The 20,230-nt window shown below is 40.0% G+C and overlaps 1 protein-coding gene across 1 annotated transcript; it reads right to left on the bottom strand.

Moving 5' to 3' along the window:
* Window positions 1-1,095: 1,095 nt before the first annotated feature.
* Window positions 1,096-18,019, bottom strand: PABPC1 (poly(A) binding protein cytoplasmic 1). Its single transcript, XM_072734158.1, has 15 exons — window positions 17,064-18,019; window positions 13,797-13,990; window positions 13,478-13,593; window positions 11,248-11,387; window positions 9,585-9,679; window positions 9,133-9,270; window positions 8,841-8,936; window positions 5,852-6,124; window positions 5,546-5,636; window positions 4,783-4,893; window positions 4,543-4,697; window positions 3,558-3,642; window positions 3,002-3,132; window positions 2,314-2,407; window positions 1,096-1,541 (listed from the first exon to the last, which is right to left on the bottom strand). The coding sequence occupies exons 1-14, from the start codon at window positions 17,254-17,256 to the stop codon at window positions 2,315-2,317; spliced, it is 1,911 nt and encodes a 636-aa protein (XP_072590259.1). The 5' UTR covers window positions 17,257-18,019; the 3' UTR covers window positions 1,096-1,541; window position 2,314.
* Between the last annotated feature and the right edge of the window lie 2,211 nt (window positions 18,020-20,230).

Raw genomic sequence — 20,230 nt, 5'->3', positions numbered from 1 at the left:
AAAGCTTAAACCATTTTGTATTCAAGTTTAACAAAAATGGTATATACTTTTCATCTACGTGTACTGTCAGCCTCTGTGGTCAGACAAAATATATATAATGCTACTATGGTTAAATAATTATAAATTACGAAATATAATACCTGTTGGGTATATGTATTCAAGCCATGGGAGTTATGTGGGGGTTAACGTGTACATCTTGAAGGTCAAGAAAAGCTGAGGTGAAAAGCACTCAAAGCTTCATCAGGAAGAGAAGGGGGACACTGTCCTAGCCATGGTTTTATTTGGATTCATTTATTTGCTCCTAAAGAGCTGGTGCTGAAATAATTTTAGCATGATCTTAGATAATCAGATGTGTAACTCAAGAAGCTATCTTTGGCAATGTGAAGAATGGTCTAGTTTTAATTTCTATTCCATTCTCAAAAGCGTATTCAAACTGCTAAGGATATTTTTTATGTACATGACTGGGCCCTGGCCCCCCATCTTCTAAATCTATTCTTGATAGAACCCCCAAATACTGATTTTTCACAACTACTTTAAGTGATGAGGTATTGAGGATTGGGACTTCATCTCTTATCAAATTAAAAGATTTCTTTTAAGAATAAGGCTTAGGGGGCACCTGGGTGGCTCAGTTGGTTAAGGGCCTGCCTTCGACTCAGGTCATGATCCCAGGGTCCTGGGATCAAGCCCTGAGGCAGGCTCCCTCTGCCCCTCTCCCTGCTCATATGCTCACTCCTTTACACACTCAAATCTTTAAAAAAAAAAAAAAAAGGCGGCTTAAACTAATCCCAACTTTAGGAGTCACTGCTGTTATGGTTTCACACCATAAAAAATGAGGACTTAAGCTAATTACCTTCCAGCTTGGAAACCTTACTATAGGCAAACTGGCATTCATCTCAAAGAATGTTAAAAGAATTCACATGGAAATCTAAATTCATCAAACACAATGGATAAATTCTTGTGCCTCTTTTCCATAAAAAGATGACACCCTTGAACTTAACAGCACTTTCCTCATGAAAGAGGTTCTTTTGCCAATTCCAGCTTATCCCCTATCTGTACAAAACCAATTGCAAAGAGAAATAAAATAACATCACCGTGCACTGTTTAAGGAATTTTTATTAAAGCAAGAATTTTATAATCCAAATTACGTTTCCTTGCTCAGTTATCAATTCTGTTATTTAAAACAGAAGTGACATTCTGAGCTATTCCACAGTAAAGAATTACAAAATTAAAGAAAGGAATGCTTTAAATTTTTGTACTTTGCTGAAAATTCTTTTTCCCAGGGTCTATAAAACATTAATTTGTTTTTATATTTTACTATTTTTTTGTAGTTTTTTTGTTGTTTTTAAATCAGTAAGTAATCTAGGACTAGCATTGTTTGCTAGACCTGGCATTTGCTCGGTACATAAGGTTCAAAGTTTCCTTTCCTTTTTTTATTTATTTTATATTTTGCAATGTTTTTTTTCCATAATGTTTAAGTTTTTCGATGTTTAGATATTTTTCTTCGGTGAAGCACGAGTTTCTTTTCGTGGTCCCTGATCAATCTGTGAATGTGGGGAGAAAAAAACGTAATCATCAAACTTGCTAAGAGGCTAGAGTTTAATGATTCTAACTGCTAAAAGTAATTACATAGAGCTATTAGTTATTGCAACGCTGGCAATCATTACAATATAAAATGTATCAAGGTGCATAGCATTCAAGTGGCAAGTACCTAACAAAATAAGATGATCAATACTAGCACTGGTCAGTAGCAAATTTAAAGCCCATGGCCAAATTCAGTCTGCAGCCTATTGCTATCAAGTTTTGCTGGCACACAGACACCCCTATTAGTTTACATAATATGCCTATGAGCTCTTTCACACTGAAACTGTAGTAATTACACAAACATGGCCCACAAATCCTAAAATATTTCATATCTGGTCCTTTACAGAAAAAGCCTTGCCAATCTCTAGTTTGGGCCCCACAGTCTATGGTACCCCATTTCTTGAAAGTAATGCAGGGCAAGAAGAGTACAGACTCTGGGCAACTGTCAGTGCTGCAACCCAATGAAAGGTTTAATCTATCAAAGTCCTCTGAAAGGAAGTACACAAAAAGCCAAGCCCATTTAACACAAATCAGTATACAAATGAAGGTGCTTGGATTTAAAAATTCAAGTCAATACCAGGCTAACAGGTAAACTTTCCTTTGTTTCTATTTCTACTTCTCTTTGAATAATTAGCAATACATTTGGATTAATGGTAAGACGAATGTCTTCAATGTTCCAAAATATGCTCAAATTGATAAAAACAAGCTTAAAACCCAGGGAAGAATGCTCACTTTAAACAGTTGGAACACCAGTGGCACTGTTAACTGCTTTCTGGGCAGCCTCTTTAGCTTGGTGGGCTTGTAGTACAGCTACAGCTTCATCAACCTAAAAAAAGAAACAAACTGACTCTGAAAAGGAGTAACTAGAAGAATTTCAAATTCATGACATGTTAAGTGTTCAAAGAAACCAAACTCCTCTCCTCTGACGCAAGTGGAAGGAACGGATTCCAAAAAATTTCAACTGTATCCATATCCTTTTGGGTTCCATTCCACCACTATTCTAGAATTATGAACCCTCTTGCACTTACTTCTTTACTCTCTCACCAACCCACCCACCCCCCACCCAAAGTTGAGAAATAATGGCAAACATCTTTCTTCACTAAAGCAGCAGCACAGCTAAGAGGGCATGGATACAGCTAAGAGTGGCTACAGTTAAACTGACTGGATGTGAAACCAAGCTCTGCCCTTGACTGTGAACACAGGCAAATTTCCAACCTCTACTGCTTGTTTCCCCATGTATATTATAAAATGGAAATAATGGCATCATAGGTGGTAGATGTTAGAATTTATAATTAAGACTTATAAAACTTAGAACTGCACGATTTATATAAAGCACTTATTATTAATATTCCAGTTTCTACAAAAAGCCCCAAAATACATAGTATAAGAAGCTGTTAGATAAATGACAAATTTAAATTACTTTAGAACGGAGAGACTCTGGAGACTCAAGCATATGAAGAAGTTCTGAATTATCAATCTCCAACAACATGCCAGTGATTTTACCAGCAAGAGTAGGGTGCATGGCTTGAATTAGAGGAAAGAGCCGTTCACCTAGGGGAAGAAAAAAATTCCTTCAATTTGAAGAATTTTAAAGGACTCCACCATAATTAAAACTGGGTTTAAGAACCTGACTTTTGTATACAGCAAACAGACGCTAACCCAAAACCCACCATCTTGATAGTTATAAAACAGATGAACTTCATTGCCTTGCGGTAGATCTTAATTCTGTGTGCAGTTCCTTTTTCATATACTTCAAACTCCCTCCTCCAAAACTGTAGTAGGATCTGTGGTGCATAATGCCCTATTATTCTATTCACCAGAAGCAAAGTATTTCATTAATGGTATTAAAAAGTTTAGCAGACCTGCCAATTCAGACCGATCCTGCAACCTTAGCTATCGTTTTTAGGTGCAAAGCAGGTCTAAGCATCTCCCTGTTTTCTAGTCAGTCTCTGACTAGGTGGAATAAAGGCACTTACCCAACATTTGCTTTTGCTCTTGAGGTGGGGCAGATGCCAACATGGAAGCAGTCAAAGGCTCCTGACCTTGTACATGAACAGCAGGCTATAAAAAAAAAAAAAAAAAAAAAAAAAAAGAGAGGAATTTTCCTAAGTTTAAAATACAGAAGCAGGGATGGCCTGGGTGGCTCAGGTTAGGCATCCAACTCTGATTTTGGCTCAGGACACGATCTCAGGGCCGTGACACTGAGCCCAGCATCAGCTTCCATGCTCAAGATGGAGTCTATTTGGGATTCGCTCTTTCCCTCTGCCCCTCCCCACTCAAATAAAAGTTGAAGTACAGAAGTATTGAAACCTACTCACTAGAAAAATTACTAAATGATGAAGATTGCACTCTAAACATGAATAGGGGAAGCTGAGTCCATCAGAAATACAGCCCAAGATACAACACCTATACGCTTGAGTATTATAACCATAAAGAATATTTCATTTTCTTTTCTACCTGGAGTATTTAGTGCTTTATTTCTATTATGTTCATGACAATTTTGGTCTTAGGTTAAAAAAAACCCAGGATGGGCTAAATCTCAAAACTATCTATCACTCTTTCTTCCTTACAAATATGCTTAGCAAAGCTCTCAAAGCACAAATAATTCAGGATAAGGAATGCTGAGGTGTTGGGGTAGTCAGTTAAGCATCTGCCTTTGGCTCAGGTCACAATCCCAGGGTTGGAGATTGAGTCCCTGTACTGGGTTCCCTTGCTCTGTCAGAAGTGTGCTTCTCCCACTCCCTGTCAAATAAATTTAAGAAGAAGAAGAAGAAAAAAAAAAAAAAAAAGGAATGCTGAATGCTTGCCTAATCCCCATAAGACATTTTTATAGACTATTAATGGGACATCAAATAAAATGTTCTAGATAAGACAGCTTAAGTTCTCATAACCTAGTTGTCTTTAGTGTCTGTAACTGCAACCAAGGCCTCACACATTGTTCTAAAGGAATCAAAGTCCTACCTGCTGCATGGTGACTTGTGGCTGTGCATTAAGATGCTGTTGAGGATTGCGAACTCCTGCAGCGTACTTATACTGTGGAACGGTGCGAACGGCAGGAGTGGCTGCGGCAGCAGCAGCTGCGGGACGTGGACCCATTGTCTGTGTTGATGTGTTAGCTAAAAAATAAATACGTGGTTTTGTACTTTTTACCTTGTTCTTTCAAATTGGAAATCAAATTTTACAGAAAGCATTAAGACCTACCAACACGCTGTGTTGACATGACTCGTGGAACCTGTGAAGAAGCTGGTCTCATAGTACTAAATGGTGGTCTAGGAGCGGCTGGGCGGATAGCACCGGGCATATTTTGGAATGCTACATTTAAAGATATGAACACACATTAACTGGAAAAAAACTCACTGGAAGTGTTCAATGCTGTTGAGCTGAGGTTTGAACAAAAGGATGAAAGTGACTAAATATAAGTACCATGGTTTTTTTGTTTTTATTTTTATTTTTTTCTTAGTACCGTGTTTTAAAGCTTAGTTTCTCACCTGTCATTTCCCCAGACTTCCCAGCTCAGAGAATGAATACATTAAACCATTCATTAAGAACAAGTACTTGTTAGTATCTGAACATGCTACACAAACCTGGCTCCAAGTGCTCCTGCAATATAGCACTGGGCCACAGGGCAAGGCTAAAAATACCAGGGCTCTGGTCCTTAACCACAGAACTAGATTTTTAGAAATTACTGCCTAACTAAATATGAAGAGTTGGATCCATTCCCAAACTTGTCATAAAGGAAAAATTAAGCCAGCATGGAAATTATTGGTCTCGAGACTGCATTATAGGATTCTTAAAAAAAAAAATAAAAAATAAAAAAAATCCCCAAAACGAATACCCGTAACCCTATATTATAAAAAAAAAAGAAACAAAAGAAAATATATTGCTGAAATATAACAGCTAATTTGTCTCACATAGATTTTTAGTACAAATAATTCATAACCTTAATTAAAAACAAAAGGCTTACGATGAGGTCTGGCACCCTGAGCAGTCCAGCGAGGACTTGGTCTTAGTTGAGCAATTTGGCTAGGAGGATAGTATGCAGCACGGTTCTGAGTCTGTAGAAAGCAAGCAAACATCAGGTAAGAAAAACAAATAATGCAGCTAGCTATATAAGTCTCAAAACATTCCACAAGTCTTTACATTCTTATCATTTTTTCAAACTTAATCACAATTCATGTTTCAATCTTAGGCCTTTATTTAGGGCACAAACACTAAAAGCGACCAAATATGAAAACCTGCATAAGGTTTTTATTTCTCTTCTGAAACATACCTGTGGGATAGCTGCCATGAAGTAACCTGAAGGAGGTGCTGGCTGGTAGGGGTTGATTACAGGATTGGGCACAGCTCTTACACTTGCCATTCTCTGCATATACTGGTTAGTGAGGTGAGCCTGGCGCTCTTCTTTGCGCTGAGCTAAAGCTACATACAATGGTTTGGTGGCCACAATTCTACCATTCATTTCTGTAACTGCTTTTGTGGCTTCTTCCGGGGAGGAGAAACATACAAAACCAAAGCCTTTGCTGCGACCACCCTCCATCATAACCTATTAAAAAAAAAAGTTCACTTAGAATGAGGCTGAGAGGAAAGCATTACTATTACAATTATAGCTACTGACTCAAGTAAACACTGTTAATGCTTTCATCTTTCCTACAATTTTTCCTTAATACCTAAATATTAAGGGTAAGCTACATACATGCAACATCTGAACCAAGAAAAGAGGTGGAGGTTAAGACAGCAAATGTGCTAAGATTTCAGACTGTCAACAGATAGAATATGAAAGTTTAAATATCTGAATGATACATTCAAGGCCTACAAAATTTGACTCTTTAGTACCATTAAATTTGACTTAGCAATTCAAGTTGACAAGATGCTTTACTATTCTTTTTTTGCAGGGCATGGGGGAGATAGGAGCAGCTGAATCTTAGAATATCCACATTTTAAAATAAAAATTTCACATTCAAGACCAGAAGGGCCATAAATATTTGCCAGGAAGAATCTTCCAAACACTGAGATCTTTTAAAGGAGCCAAGAGGAAATGCAAAGAACTCTTCACTAGCCCTGCAATGTACAATCTACAACGACATTCAACAGTATGTGGTGGCAAAGGAACAGGACCATCCTAAGGATCTCACTTACACGTGGCACCAAAACAAAACACCAAAAACCAACCAAACAACAAAAACAAAACTGAGCTCATGGTTGCTGGGAATGGGTAGGGGAAAGAATGAAGAGGTTTTAAAAAGCACAGTCTTAGCTGTAAATTAAGTCTTAGGGATGTGACTGATGTACAGTAAGGCGACTACACTACTGTATTACAAATGTGAAAGTTCCTGAGAGTAGATCTTAGAAGTTTTCATCACAAGAAAAAAATTTTTTTAACTGTGTATAGTGGTAGGTTATTAACTAGATTAGCATTACACAGCATATGCAACACAAACATCAAATCAGGTGTTGTACACCTGAATATGTCAACTATACCTAAAACAAGACCTAAAACATTTAATGTGCTAAAGTTAACATTTTAAAATAACGAAGAAAAAATGGACTTTACATTATTAAGTACATGGTACATTGAGACAATTGAGAAAAATTAAGTCTCTTATTCACATCACACTGAAAAATCAAATTGCCAAACAGATCTCAACCTGAACATAAAATACAAAAATATGGGGAAAGTAAGATGACAAAAAAAACCCAAGTCCTAAGTTAAAGACTGGAGAGAATATTTACAATGTAAAACAAAATTCTAATCAATAAAAAGACAACCAATCCGATATAAAAATATGCAAATTGGCGCAACTAGTCAGCATAAGACATGTCCACCACTGGAAAAGATGTATATTACTTTCCACTAAATTGGCAAGACTGCAGGAACTTGTCTAGGAACTTGGGACAATTTGGGACTATCAATTTTAAATATACCCACTAACCAGCAATTTTAACTCTAGAACTTTGGAAATCCTGGCATTTTTTGCAGATATGTAAGAATGTTTATTAGAATGGTGGGTCTAAAAATGGAAAGACAGATGTTTACCAGTATAGGTATAATAAAGTTATGATACGCCTACCTATACAATGAATATTCAACCTTCGGCAAAAAAAGTAAAATGAAAAAGCACCAAGCCTGAAATGAATATACAAATATGTATCTAGACCTTATGTTAAGTAAAATAAAACCACAAGTCACAGATTCTGTACAGTATGATCCTGATCTTCTAGAAAAAAAAAAAATTTTTTTTAAATTTTAAAGACCTTATGTACTCATGAGAGACACAGAGAGGCAGAGACAGAGGGAGATGCAGGCACCCCACACAAGAGCCCAATGTGGGACTCGATCCTAGGACCCCGGAATCATGCCCCAAGCAGAAGGCAAATGTTCAACCGCTGAGCCACTCAGGCGTCCCTTCTAAAAACTTTTTATACAAATACATAAAGTGTTTGGACAAACAGAAAATTATCCACCCAAATGGGGGACAGGGGGAAAATCACCTTTCATTCTTTACCTTTCTGCTTTGAAAAGTATTTTTTTCCAGCTAGCATTAACACATGACCTTCTCCTCCAGAATACACTCGCCAAATTTTCACATCCTTGCCACCAAAGAGTGATATTATGATCCATAAAGAACTTTAAAAACTTTATATACAGATGAATTCTTGGACCATGGACATCAGAAAAAAACATCTAGAGCAGAGGTTCTTATATCAAAATCCCAGAATTCAGGCTAGAATCATAATACCATAATTCTTCATTCCTGATTTCAAGTGAAAGAAAAAAAATCTATCTCTACGGCTATACGGTTTAGAGTTTGACTCCCCAGAATGAACTGCATAAGTGAATACAAATTTGCCTAATAACAATAATAGTTCCCTAATAAACTGCCACCTTTAACCAGGAAAGTAATTAAGTAAAGTAGAACAATGCATGTTACGTGAGGATCAATCACTAACTATGGTCAACAAATGCAGCCTTCCCCTCAGGAAGAATTCAGAACTCATCACCTGCAAAAAACAAATCAATAAGGCTACAGCATCTACTTCAAATTTAAAGGTTTGTCAAACAATGAAGCAAAAACTAACTGGATTTCCGGGGGGGGGGGGGGGAAAGGTTTTTGGAAGAAGGAAAAAAAAACAAAAAAACAAAAACCCTGTGTGACTATTCATTTACAAGATAAGAAAAACACTCCACGCATTACTGTGAAATTTATACAGGAATATCCATGTGCATGGATTTTCCCCAATCTTAAAGTATCACATGTTACCTTTGCACTAGTGATTGTACCAAAAGGAGAAAACTCTTTCCGGAGGCGTTCGTCATCAATACCATCATCAAGATTTTTCACATAAAGGTTAACACCCTAAAAAAAGAAAAGAAACTGTAGAAAAAGGAGAAAGAAAACTACAGTGGTACTTAAAGACGCTTCCTAGTATTTTATCCCATGTTTCTTCTCCTTTCCCCCTCACAAACCCTCCAGTTACCTGGCAGTAACTGAAATGAACGCAAAATAGGTTTCCTCATCCCTGTCTTATTTTGCTTGTCAATTAAAAATGAACCTGGTATCTGGTGATCCTATCTTGCTTCATCTGTTCAAATTTGCGCTTAAGTTCCGTCTGCCGTTCCACTTTTTTCTGAGCTCGACCAACGTAAATTTGTTTTCCATTGAGCTCCTTTCCATTCATCTCATCCACAGCCTTATAGAAATCACAGAAATTTTAATTACTAACTTGCAACAGAGAAGTTCCTTTCTCTAACAAGAAAATTTGTTAGGTTATGAATGCTAAAGATGGACCCATCAGAAAAACTTAGCTTCGATGTTTTGGGAAAATACAGGTTCCCGATTTATACCCTCAAAACTAATACATAAAATGCAAGTAATTCAAAACAATATATGTAAGATAGCCAATGTACATTTCAGTATGAGAGCAAAGAAACCTTCTATCATCTCCCTTCTCATTATAAACACAGGAAATCCATACTGTCTGTAGTTAGTATATTTGAGTCTTACTTTCTGTGCATCTTCATGCCTTTCGAAGCTTACAAATCCAAAACCTTTGGATTTTCCACTTTCATCAGTCATTACTTTCACACTTAAGGCAGGTCCTAAAAAAATTTTTTTAAATGATTCAAACGTATTCCACACAACATTTAGTTTATACATTTCAAATTTCAACACACAAGAACAATGCCATGAAAAAAATAGAAATTAAAAGTCTCTTCAAAGACCTTATATTTCTACTAAGAAGCTAAATACTTTATTTCCTTAAACACTCCTTCCATTTAAGGAGGCATGTTTTATACAATTGTTAAAGATGAAATTTTATTCTTTGTTTAAAAGAGATTTACTTTTTTTAGCCAACAATTTTATTTCTTGATAAGAGAATTAAGAAATAAGATTCTCTTAACCTTGGTCCACTTGACTTCCAATTTAGAGTGGAGGGAATATGGGGTTTGACCCTTGGAAAGACAGTGTCACTTGGAGGAGGCAGCACATATTTGAAGACACATGGCCCCAGTCCTCCCAAATGAAAAAGACACTTGACTGAGGTGGGTGTTATCTGAGGTAGGCGGGGCCAGAAAATATTAAAAATCACATTTGATTACAAAAAATATGAAAGATGTATGGGCACAGGTAAACTGTTTCTTTTCAGTGTACCTCTGGTCCTAATGCTGTACTTCCAATCTCTAGGAGAAACAGCCAAGAAAATACTTGACAAATTTACATATTGGTGGTCACTTCACATAGCATTATTCATTTGGGATAAATGGTTATCAATATCCAACTTTAGAAATAGCTTCTAATTAAAAGACAGAGGAAATATACAAAACCAGTCACTAAAGAGAATTTGGGAGGAAGATGCGAGACACAATTTATCTTTGTGCAAAAGGACAGGTTTTTTTGCTCAAAGGAGCAGAGTTCCATGTCGCATGCTAAATCGCAATAAAAAAGTGTTAATTTCCTATTTCTGTATCATTTGAGGTGCTCAAAAACAAAAGCGCCACCTATTTAATAAGTTCAACAAATGACAAGGAACAAGCAAATCACCTGCAAAAGCGTTCAATTTAAAGTTCATCTTCTGACCAGTTATTGCTATCTAAAGTGAGGCTGGTTACACTTCACAGATTTAAAATTTAATGAAGTTAATTTGAAATCCAAGGAACAAATTAAGATCCCATGGACTCAGAAGGCCATCCCAAGGAGATATCACGGGAAAAATCAGGATCTCTGGCTTTGTCTTTGAATGTCATGATTTCAAATTGCTCAAACATGAGGCTCTTAAGACTGGCCAAATATCCTAAAGCTGCCCTGCTTTCCTGTCCCATAACTAAAGACTACATTCCAACCTAAGTAGGCTGTGTCATGTGCATGCCTCTGATGAGTTGGGATCTGTAAGTGCATAAATCCAGCACAATTTCTTATTGTAGCATAACCTTTTAAAATATGTTCCAATTAGGCAGTCACACCTCACTGTGCTAAGACAACACTATTAAACCTTTATATACTACCTAGTAGTATAATGGATTATCAGTTTAATCCAGATAAATGACAGTTATTTCTAAGTATCATGTTAAGTTTCATTTCATTCACTTTAGTATAAAGTATTAGCCAAAACTAATGTTGAGCAATTACTCAGAACTTTGAGTGTAAAAATTTAATTCAGACACATTACCAAACTTGCCAAAGAGATCCTTAAGGCGCTCATCATCCATATCTTCTCCAAAATTCTTGATGTAAACATTGGTGAACTCTTTTGCCCTAGCTCCGAGTTCTGCTTCTCGTTCTTTACGAGACTTAAATCGTCCAACAAATCTAATAAAATATGTAAGGACTATAAAATTAGGTTCTATTTTATTAAGTCAGATTAATTAAGCCTGATGGTTGATTTTGCAATTGTTACTGATAATTTCAGAATCTTGAATTAAGAGCACACTATAAAACAAGTGCCTTACGTGAAAAAAAAATGGAAGCATAAAATATGAACAAACCTCCTAACTACAAGAAAAAAGGAAGCATTTTTCTTAACACACATTCCCCCCCTTCTTTCTAGCTAACCCAGGGTTAAAGAGATCATGCCTATCAATGCAAATGAGTGGGAGTTAACACTCCAACCACGCCAAGGAAAAGACATAAAAGCTTTCATCATTGCTATTTCAAAGTGGCCCTTGCACATTGTAATCTGCTAAAAATATGAATTTAAACTTCTGAATTCTGTACTCCAACACATAACAGCTTGGCAAATTTTCTTTGCAGTATTATCAACTAAATGTTTTAAAATTTTAGTTTTTCCCTAATATAAAAGGAATACGTGTCATTTGAAAATATAATAGACGCCAAAGTAAAAAACCATCTTTCACGATACCATCCCAATCATGACTGACTTTCCTTAGGTCTTTCTGTTTTACTGGAGATTTTTTATTCTTTAACCTTCCCCACCCCACCCAAACTGCAGTGCTTCTCCATGCTCTCAGTTTTACAAATGTTCTCAAGATGAACATAATATTCCATTGTGGATATCACAACTTTCTGCTTTTGTTAATAATGCTGGAATTCATTAACGAGCCCTTCTGTTATATGTTCTTAGGATAGAGCTGCAGAAACGGTAGTTCAAAAGGCATTTAAGTGACCTTAAGTTTATATATAGATGTCAAGCTGTTTTCCAAAAGGGTTACATCATGTTTTACTCAAAACAGCAATAAACTGTCTTTATTTAACCTAGACCTCCACCAATAACGGACATTCTTCCCTCGCTCCCAAGCGTGCTGACAGGTAAACTATAAGATATTTTCATCTCCTAATACCCATGATGCTAAATATTTCTCTCATTTAAGGATATACTATTTCAAAAAAAATAAGGATGTACCACTTCTAACAATTAGTCTTTGTAAACATTGTTCATATTGAAGAACTGCTGGTTTCTTAGATTATAAGGGCTCTTTACACATTACAAAACCTTTCCTTAATCATGCAGTGACACAAAATTCAAACAGGCAACACTGTGTGCATAATGATCCCTTCAGGTACAGACTGACCACAGCACTTGATCGAAGTTGATTTTTAAGAACCACTTAAAAGTGATGCAGTGGAGTTGTTAGAACTAAGCCCAATCTGTATGTCCTCACAGCAGTTTACACAGCAACATGAACTCAGATCATTTATAAGATGACCTTACAACTGAATTTGCCCAGATAATTAAGCGAAATCCACTGGCACTAGGGATACAAAATTTAAAATGTTATTTCTTTGGGCTCATAAAACCTGTAATTTTATAACCTGCAGCAAATATAGTCTCCCTGCCATTATATAAAAAGCCTACCACTTTTTTAGAAACAAGTTTATCTCAGAAAGATTAATTATGAAGATTTCTGGTTTAATTCTACTGTAAGTGGATGAAAGGAGGTGAAAAGTTAAAACAACAAAATGTCTTTAAACTCCATCAATAAGTTGTAGTAGTATGGCCAAGTAAAGATCCAACTTAGACTCTGAATTCAGACCACTGGGTTTGTATCCCAGCTCACCTGTTGAACCAGCATATAAATACAAGCAAATTATTTTAGCCTCAGTTTCCTCAAAATGTAAAATGGGTCAATGACTACCTCAGGAATTATGATTAAGTTTCTGTCTGGATTCCTACTTTTTCAACCATGAACTTATTTTCAAAAAACTTTATCTAAGTATACCTATCTTCTTTTTCTTGTTGACCTGAATGTTGGCCAATTACATTAATTCACTATCCTTCGTATGTTACAATAAACAAGGAGAAAATGATAAAATCTACCAGGATGTGGCTTATTAATTTTCACTCCAGCTGAATCTCTTTAAGAGAACATATTAACTTGTAAAATGAATGGATTTGGACTATTAAAAACAGATCTGAAACACAATTAACTATATATACTTACACTTTGCGATCATTTAGAAGCATCCCATTCATTTTTTCAATAGCTCTTTCAGCTGCTTCCTGTGTCTCAAAATGTACAAATCCATAACCTTTGGAACCATTTTCATCACAAACCACCTAGGGAAAATCAGATACCAATTGTTCATTACTTGCTATTGATTTAGCATCTTTTCCAGTGTTCAAAGATAACTTGTCAGTCTCCTAGCCCGAGTTTTTGGAAAATAAAGATACCCATTAAGATAGCATGGTTGCTCTTTTAAGGAATAAACTCCAAGAAGCTAAAACACTGTTAAGCGTTTACCTGTCACACTTTTGCTTACCTTACATGAAAGGATGTTACCAAAAGCAGAAAATGTATCATACAGTGCTTTATTATCAATGGATTTGTCCAAATTTTTAATGAATATGTTGCCCACTCCACTTTTGCGAAGTGATGGATCACGCTGAGACCACATGATGCGTACTGGCTTGCCCTTTATTACATCAAAATTCATGGTGTCCAAAGCACGCTCCGCTGCAAGAAAGACATGTTCAGGGTATTACTTCAAAACATGTACAGGCCACTAAAAATTATATAAATTAACATGGGGGAAGTGGTTGGACACACTTTAAACTTAAGACTGCTGGACCTTACCCCACTAGACTAGACTAGATTTAAATTGTATAATGCAAAAAAAGAACACGATTATCAAAAAACCCCAAATTCCCCATGTTAAGAGATGATCTATCACCAATGTACTTCTGAAACAATCTTTTCCTTTAACTGCCGTAAATTTAAAATCCTCTTTTGGTTCCTACTCAACGTAAAACCAAGATACCCCTTCACATAAAATCGACTTAATGAGAAATATAAAAGATATTAGGTAATTCTAAATTATCCAGACTTAATAGTTTTTAGATTTTTCAAGCATTTTAACTCCCCTTATTACTTGTCAGAATCAATCTTACTGCTTACCACAGCACTATACAAATATTAGCCCATTTAAGCCAAAAAAAAAACAAAAAAAAAACAAGAAGTCCCTGGATTATGGGGTCAGGGGGATTTCAGTGACTCCTGGCACAACTTCCTATTATTATGTTAGAAAAATAAAAAAAGAAAGAAAGGTTATATCCATTCAGGTCAAGATCTGAATCAGGCCCTCAAAAACTAAAGTGAGGTTGGGCATACTTAACTGTATAATGAATACAGAATTTTTGCAACAGCAGATCTATAATACTCACTATTCACTCATTAGAGCTTTCTTGACATATAAAACCAATTTTATCTTCAGTCATTGATTTACTAAGTAACTGATCATTTAATCAATTATTTCTGAATAGTGCTACAAAATTTCAAAATCTACCCTATGGATTCCAAGGTCTATGAAGGACTGAATTATGTGTCCCTCTATCATGAAGCACTTATTAAATAAATTGAGACTTTCCACAAAAAATATACTAAGTAAAAAACAATAGTCCAAAAGAGGGAAAAAATAGTCCACTTTAAGCCCCGAAACACTAATTTCCACGAATTTCATGTCAGTATAACTCTAAAGTTATTGAGAGGACAAATTTTCCGGCCACTTCTTTTTATAAATAAAAGCTCCAGTTTCTAGAAGATAGTGACAATCAGCTGTCAGCTCATTATCAACTGACCACACCTACTCAGCTCCCCTAGTTTTTTAGCTGACTTTGCTTGAGTGTCTTTTGAATGAGTCACCTCTTCCTGCTAAATTGGAAAATGGTCACTTTCAGAAGCTATTCTACAAGTCCATGAATGTTGCAGTAAATAGGAAAACAGAAAACCACTGAAAAAACTACTTGGAAAGACGGTACATATAGAAATCAAACAAATGGAGGATGAAAAAATGCTATCTTTTTTTGAGCAGTTACAGAACTGGTCTACTGGTATAGACTGAGAAAACATTACAGTGTACTGTAACCATGGTAACCTGAAGTTCAACTTTTCAAAATCACAAGAAATTTTAAAAAATGGGTTTTTTGGTTTTAACATTAAGCTTGGAATGAACAGCCACTTCCAAAAGTTACATTTTATGGTCTTTACGATTTGTTCAAGTTTTCTCTGTCAACTCTCGACTGGGATTACAAGCCCCAAAATTATCTTATCTTTTAGCTTTCATTTAGTGGTAAATCTTGTCCAGAGTTGGGAAAAATTGTTAAGGAGTGACATTTGGAGCCACTGCTTACAGAGCAAAAGGGCAGGAAACCTGCAGTGCAGCTTTACAACTTCTGGCTCTGTGTCACTGAATAGTATGCCTACCCAAAATCTTGATATTATACTTTACCTAGTGAAAGAAAAACTGATCATTACGTAACTTCAGTTTTACTGAACTTAATAAAAATTTTTAAAGTAAACTCCCTGTACTCTCTATTTGACATGTATTCAAGCATGAATTCAAGCGGGAAGCAAAATTGGGCCATAAAATCAAGGGAAGCTGACTTTTGGAAGTCAACTGATCCAAATATAAAAGAAAACCCTGGCAACACATCATGCCACATATCTATCTGCCAAATTTTGTTTTTGTGAACTATTTGTCTTCAAAATAAAAAGAGAAGGTTGGCCACATTTTTTTCTCCATAAATTTCAATCTTACTCTTATTTTGTTCAATTCTCCATGATGTACAGATATTCTGGACCACTTTAAAAAAAACAAACCTTTACGACTTGAGTGCCATTGAATACAATGGTCCAGTCCACACTACACTCAAAGTTTATAACAAAACTGGTGAATACATTTTTTTAAGGAAAAACCTCTCAAAAGGACATAACTACTTCAGAAGGGAAAATATTCTAAACCAATTACCATTGGGTAAAAAATTAAAATGATCTACACTGCCGGAAAGGAAACAGTGAATTCCAAAAGGGTCATCCTCCACATCCTCTGCTCCCACTACCCTGCTGTTTACAATATGAGAGTGAGAAATGCCTGAACTCGGGGAAAACCTCAAATGCGCGTCTCGTTGGCAATTTACATTTCTAGGGCCACGGGTTACTGACAAGTTCTCAAGAATGGAATCGGAAACCCGAGGACCACAACATCACCAAATTAACTTTATTCTAAGGCCCTGTGGCTCCCCCAGGCGATTGGGCCGGCAGCAGAAGCAGGCCTCGGGCCTGTGAGGTTACAGGGTTCAACACGTGGTGTTTTTCGAGCACCGAGACGCACTTCCTCTGGGTCCTGGGGCGCCGGCGAGAGCCCCGGGTGGTGGGGCGAGCCTCCGCCTAAGCCCGGAGAAGGGCGCTCGGCTCCCGACGCCCCAGAACCCCGCGTCTACTGGCGGGAGCGCGGTGGGAGAAGCCAACCTCACCCACCCTCCCGGCGCGTCATCACCCTAAAGTTTGAGAGCGGCAGAGGCCGAGAAAATGGTCGCAGAGGAGGAAGTAGCCAGGCGCGCGGCTACCGGCGGCGCGGGTCCCCGCGGGCACCGGGAGCCGGGGTCCCGGCGCCCGCGCCTCTCCCCGCCGGCCCTCGGGGGTGACATGCCCTCCCGCCCCCTCCCCCGGGCCCGCCGGCCTAGCCCGCCCGCCGCCGCCTGCGCCTCATGGCCGCCCGCCCGCCCGCCCGCCCGCCGGGCCCGGCTCTCACCGTCCGCCGGCTGCTGGAAGTTCACATACGCGTAGCCCAAGGAGCGGCGGGTGATCATGTCCCTGCAGACCCGGATGGAGAGGATGGGCCCGGCCGGGCTGAACTTCTCGTAGAGCATCGCCTCGGTCACGTCGGGGTGTAGGTCCCCCACGTAGAGCGAGGCCATGGGGTAGCTGGGGGCGCTGGGGTTCATCTCGGCACGGCTGCCCGCAGGGCCACAGGCCGCGACCTTTCCGTGAGAGGAGGAGAGCGAGTGCTGGGGCCGGGGGCCGGAGCCGGGGGGAGGGGAGCGGGGGCAAGCGCAGAGGGACAAAAATCAACCGGAATCGAAAACTACTCAACGGCCGCAGAACGGGGTCGATCGGCTGCCGCTGGCGGCTGGCTGCGGGCTGCTGGCTGCCGGCTGGGAAGCGAGGGTGGCGGTGTCGGGTCCGGGAAGCGGGAAGGCCTCGGTCTCTTGGTTCCTTCTTGGAGCTGCTGCGGGGCCGCGGGCGGGCGGGCGGGTCGGTCTCGGCTGCTTCACCGGGTTATTTTATAAAAGAGGAAGAAAAAAAAATAAAAGTCTCCGGCGGAGGAGACGCGGATTTTTTGTAAATTTTTTTTGGGTTTTTTAAAAGGTTTTTTTAGATTTTTTTTGGATTTTTTTAATAATAAATGTGTGTTCCGAGCCCGGAGCACACACTCCGCACTCTCAGCACTAACCGCCGGGGAGAAGGGGAAGCACCGCCTCCTGCACCCTCTACTTATACCCCCCGCCGCACTCGCCCCGCCCCCGCGCGTCTGACGCCAGGGCCCTACGCGAGCGTCAGCGCCGGAGGAGGAGGGGAAAGGAGGCGAGGGGGAGGAGGGAAGAGAGAACAGGAGGAGGAAGAGCAGAGAGGAAGGGAGCGGTGGCGGCGGCGGCGGCGGCGGCGACTGCCGTGCGTGTGCGTGTGCGTGCGGGGGTGGGGCGGGGCGGAGCTCCTGCGCACGCGCCGCGGCCGGGGGCGGGGCCTGCGGCGCGTAGAGCCCGTGGGGGAGGGGAGGGCCGGCTCGCGGGGCTCTCGGAGGAGCCGGGTGGGCCGGCCTCTCCTGCCACACACCCGCCCCCACCCCCACCCCGAAGAAGCGTTAACCCGTCACCGCGGCGGTGGGCGGTGCGCGGCGCTTCCGGGTTCCTCGGCGCTAACCACCCCCCACGTGCGCGGCTGTCCGGGCCTCTTCCCGCCCCGGCCCGCCCTGCTCCAGCTCGGCCCGGCCCCGGAGGGACGCCGGGCACAGGGGGGCCGGCGTGGCCCCTTCCGGGCCCAGTGTCCCAAACGCGCGTGAAAAGGAGCCGGGGCCGGCTCCCCTTTCTCCTACCCGGACCGCACTACGAGTCCCAGCGGGCAGCGCCGCCGCGCGCGTCGGCCGCAGGAGCGGTGCCTGCCGGGAGCTGGAGTCCCCAACGGCCGCGGCGCTCGCTGACCCCAACCGGCCGCGGGCCCCGGCCGCCGCCCGCTCGGGGACCCGCAACCGTCCGGGCGCCGGGGCCGGGCCGCCCGTGGGCTTCCAGCGGGGGGAGGGGTCCCCGGTGTCCGCCGCACGCTGTGCTTTGCTCAGAGCGGCTTTAGCTTGGGAAAGCGGCTTCGGGGTCTTTGTCCGCCTCCCTTTTAAGTATCGTGATCGCTGTGAACTTGAGCCGCGAGGTGGGAATCTTTGATTCTGCTATTTCTGCTTTGAGATTTCCTTGAGGCAGCACACAGGACTCAAGGAAAATTGATGTTTTTCCCCAGAGTATGAGTCTCAGTCGGAATAGCACCGCAGACCTGCAGGCAGGCAAGGTCAGCAACAGTTTCAGTGTCGTATGACAAGTGTGTAGCACAGGGCCATGCACTTCGTTGCGGACTTCCATAGAAACGACGAATTTAATAAATTGATGGCCACTAAAAAAACGCCATTATGTAATCCCATTATACTGTCGTTACAGGAATGACATTAAGTCAACATAGAAACTCCCACTTTAAAGTTTTTTACTTTACAGTTTTTAGACCACTTGCATAAACATCATTTGTTCCCTACAGCAGTCTTGTGTGGGTGGTGGGGCACTTAGTAGTAATTTTATTTTACTGTTAAGAGAACAGTCTCAAACCAAACGATTGCCCAATTCATTCTTTAATTCAATAAACTTTAATGCATGCCAGATACTTTACCAGGTGTGGACTGGGTGCTTTATTGTCATTTAATTAAAATTTAAACCAGCAGAATCCCACATAAGTGCTATTTTGCCCCCACCTTGGTAGGAAGATAATATTTTTTAAAAACATACTGCCTCATGTGCAAAAGAGCAAAACTTTGGATGGTGTAGTAGGAAGACATGTCTATTAGGAAATGTTAAATCACCGTTCACTCTATTAGAACTCTGGTTAAAAATCAGTCCATCAATATATTTATGGAATGCCTGCCAGGTGGAGAGTACTGTGTAAGTAAGAAAGACAAGAGACGGAAACAAAACCCTGTCCTCACGAAGCTTATGATGAGCTCTCTGGTATAAGTATCAGCATAAAAATTAATATAGTCAACATGCAATCCCAGCATTTTATCTGGCTGTGACAATTTTCTGTTAGATTCTGTATTTTCTTTAAAAAACAAAGGGTGGGGATCCCTGGGTGGCTCAGCAGTTTAGCGCCTGCCTTTGGCCCAGGGCGTGATCCTGGAGTCCTGGGATCGAGTTCCACATCCGGCTCCCGGCAGGGAGCCTGCTTCTCCCTCTGCTTGTGTCTCTCCTCTCTCTCTCTCTTTCTGCATCTCTCATGAATAAATAAATAAAATCTTTAAAAATAAATTAAAAAATAAAAAACAAAGGGTGGAAATTCCATTATTGTACTTTGGAAGAAACCATGACTTCGTTTTAATATTTTTATTAAGTGACCAAAACAGGTTAATATGAGAAAACAGGTCAAAGAAGAAGTGTACTCAAGAAAGAAAGGTAAAGGGAGATCACCTCCAATAACGTGAACATTAGACTACAGCAAGGATTAAAACTATCCAAACCCATACATAATTACTAAGATTATCCAGAGGCTCTTACATATATTTCTGGTAGAGGAAGATGAGAGTACAGTGTGGTAGACCTCATGAAAACGTAATTGTAAATAACAAAGATGAGAAAAATGGTCTCCTTGGAGTCTAAAAAATTTTGTCAGAGA

Source organism: Vulpes vulpes, chromosome 13 (genome assembly GCF_048418805.1).
Source record: "Vulpes vulpes isolate BD-2025 chromosome 13, VulVul3, whole genome shotgun sequence".
In the NCBI taxonomy this organism is placed as follows: domain Eukaryota; kingdom Metazoa; phylum Chordata; class Mammalia; order Carnivora; family Canidae; genus Vulpes; species Vulpes vulpes.
This window is presented reverse-complemented; position numbering and strand designations above follow the sequence as displayed.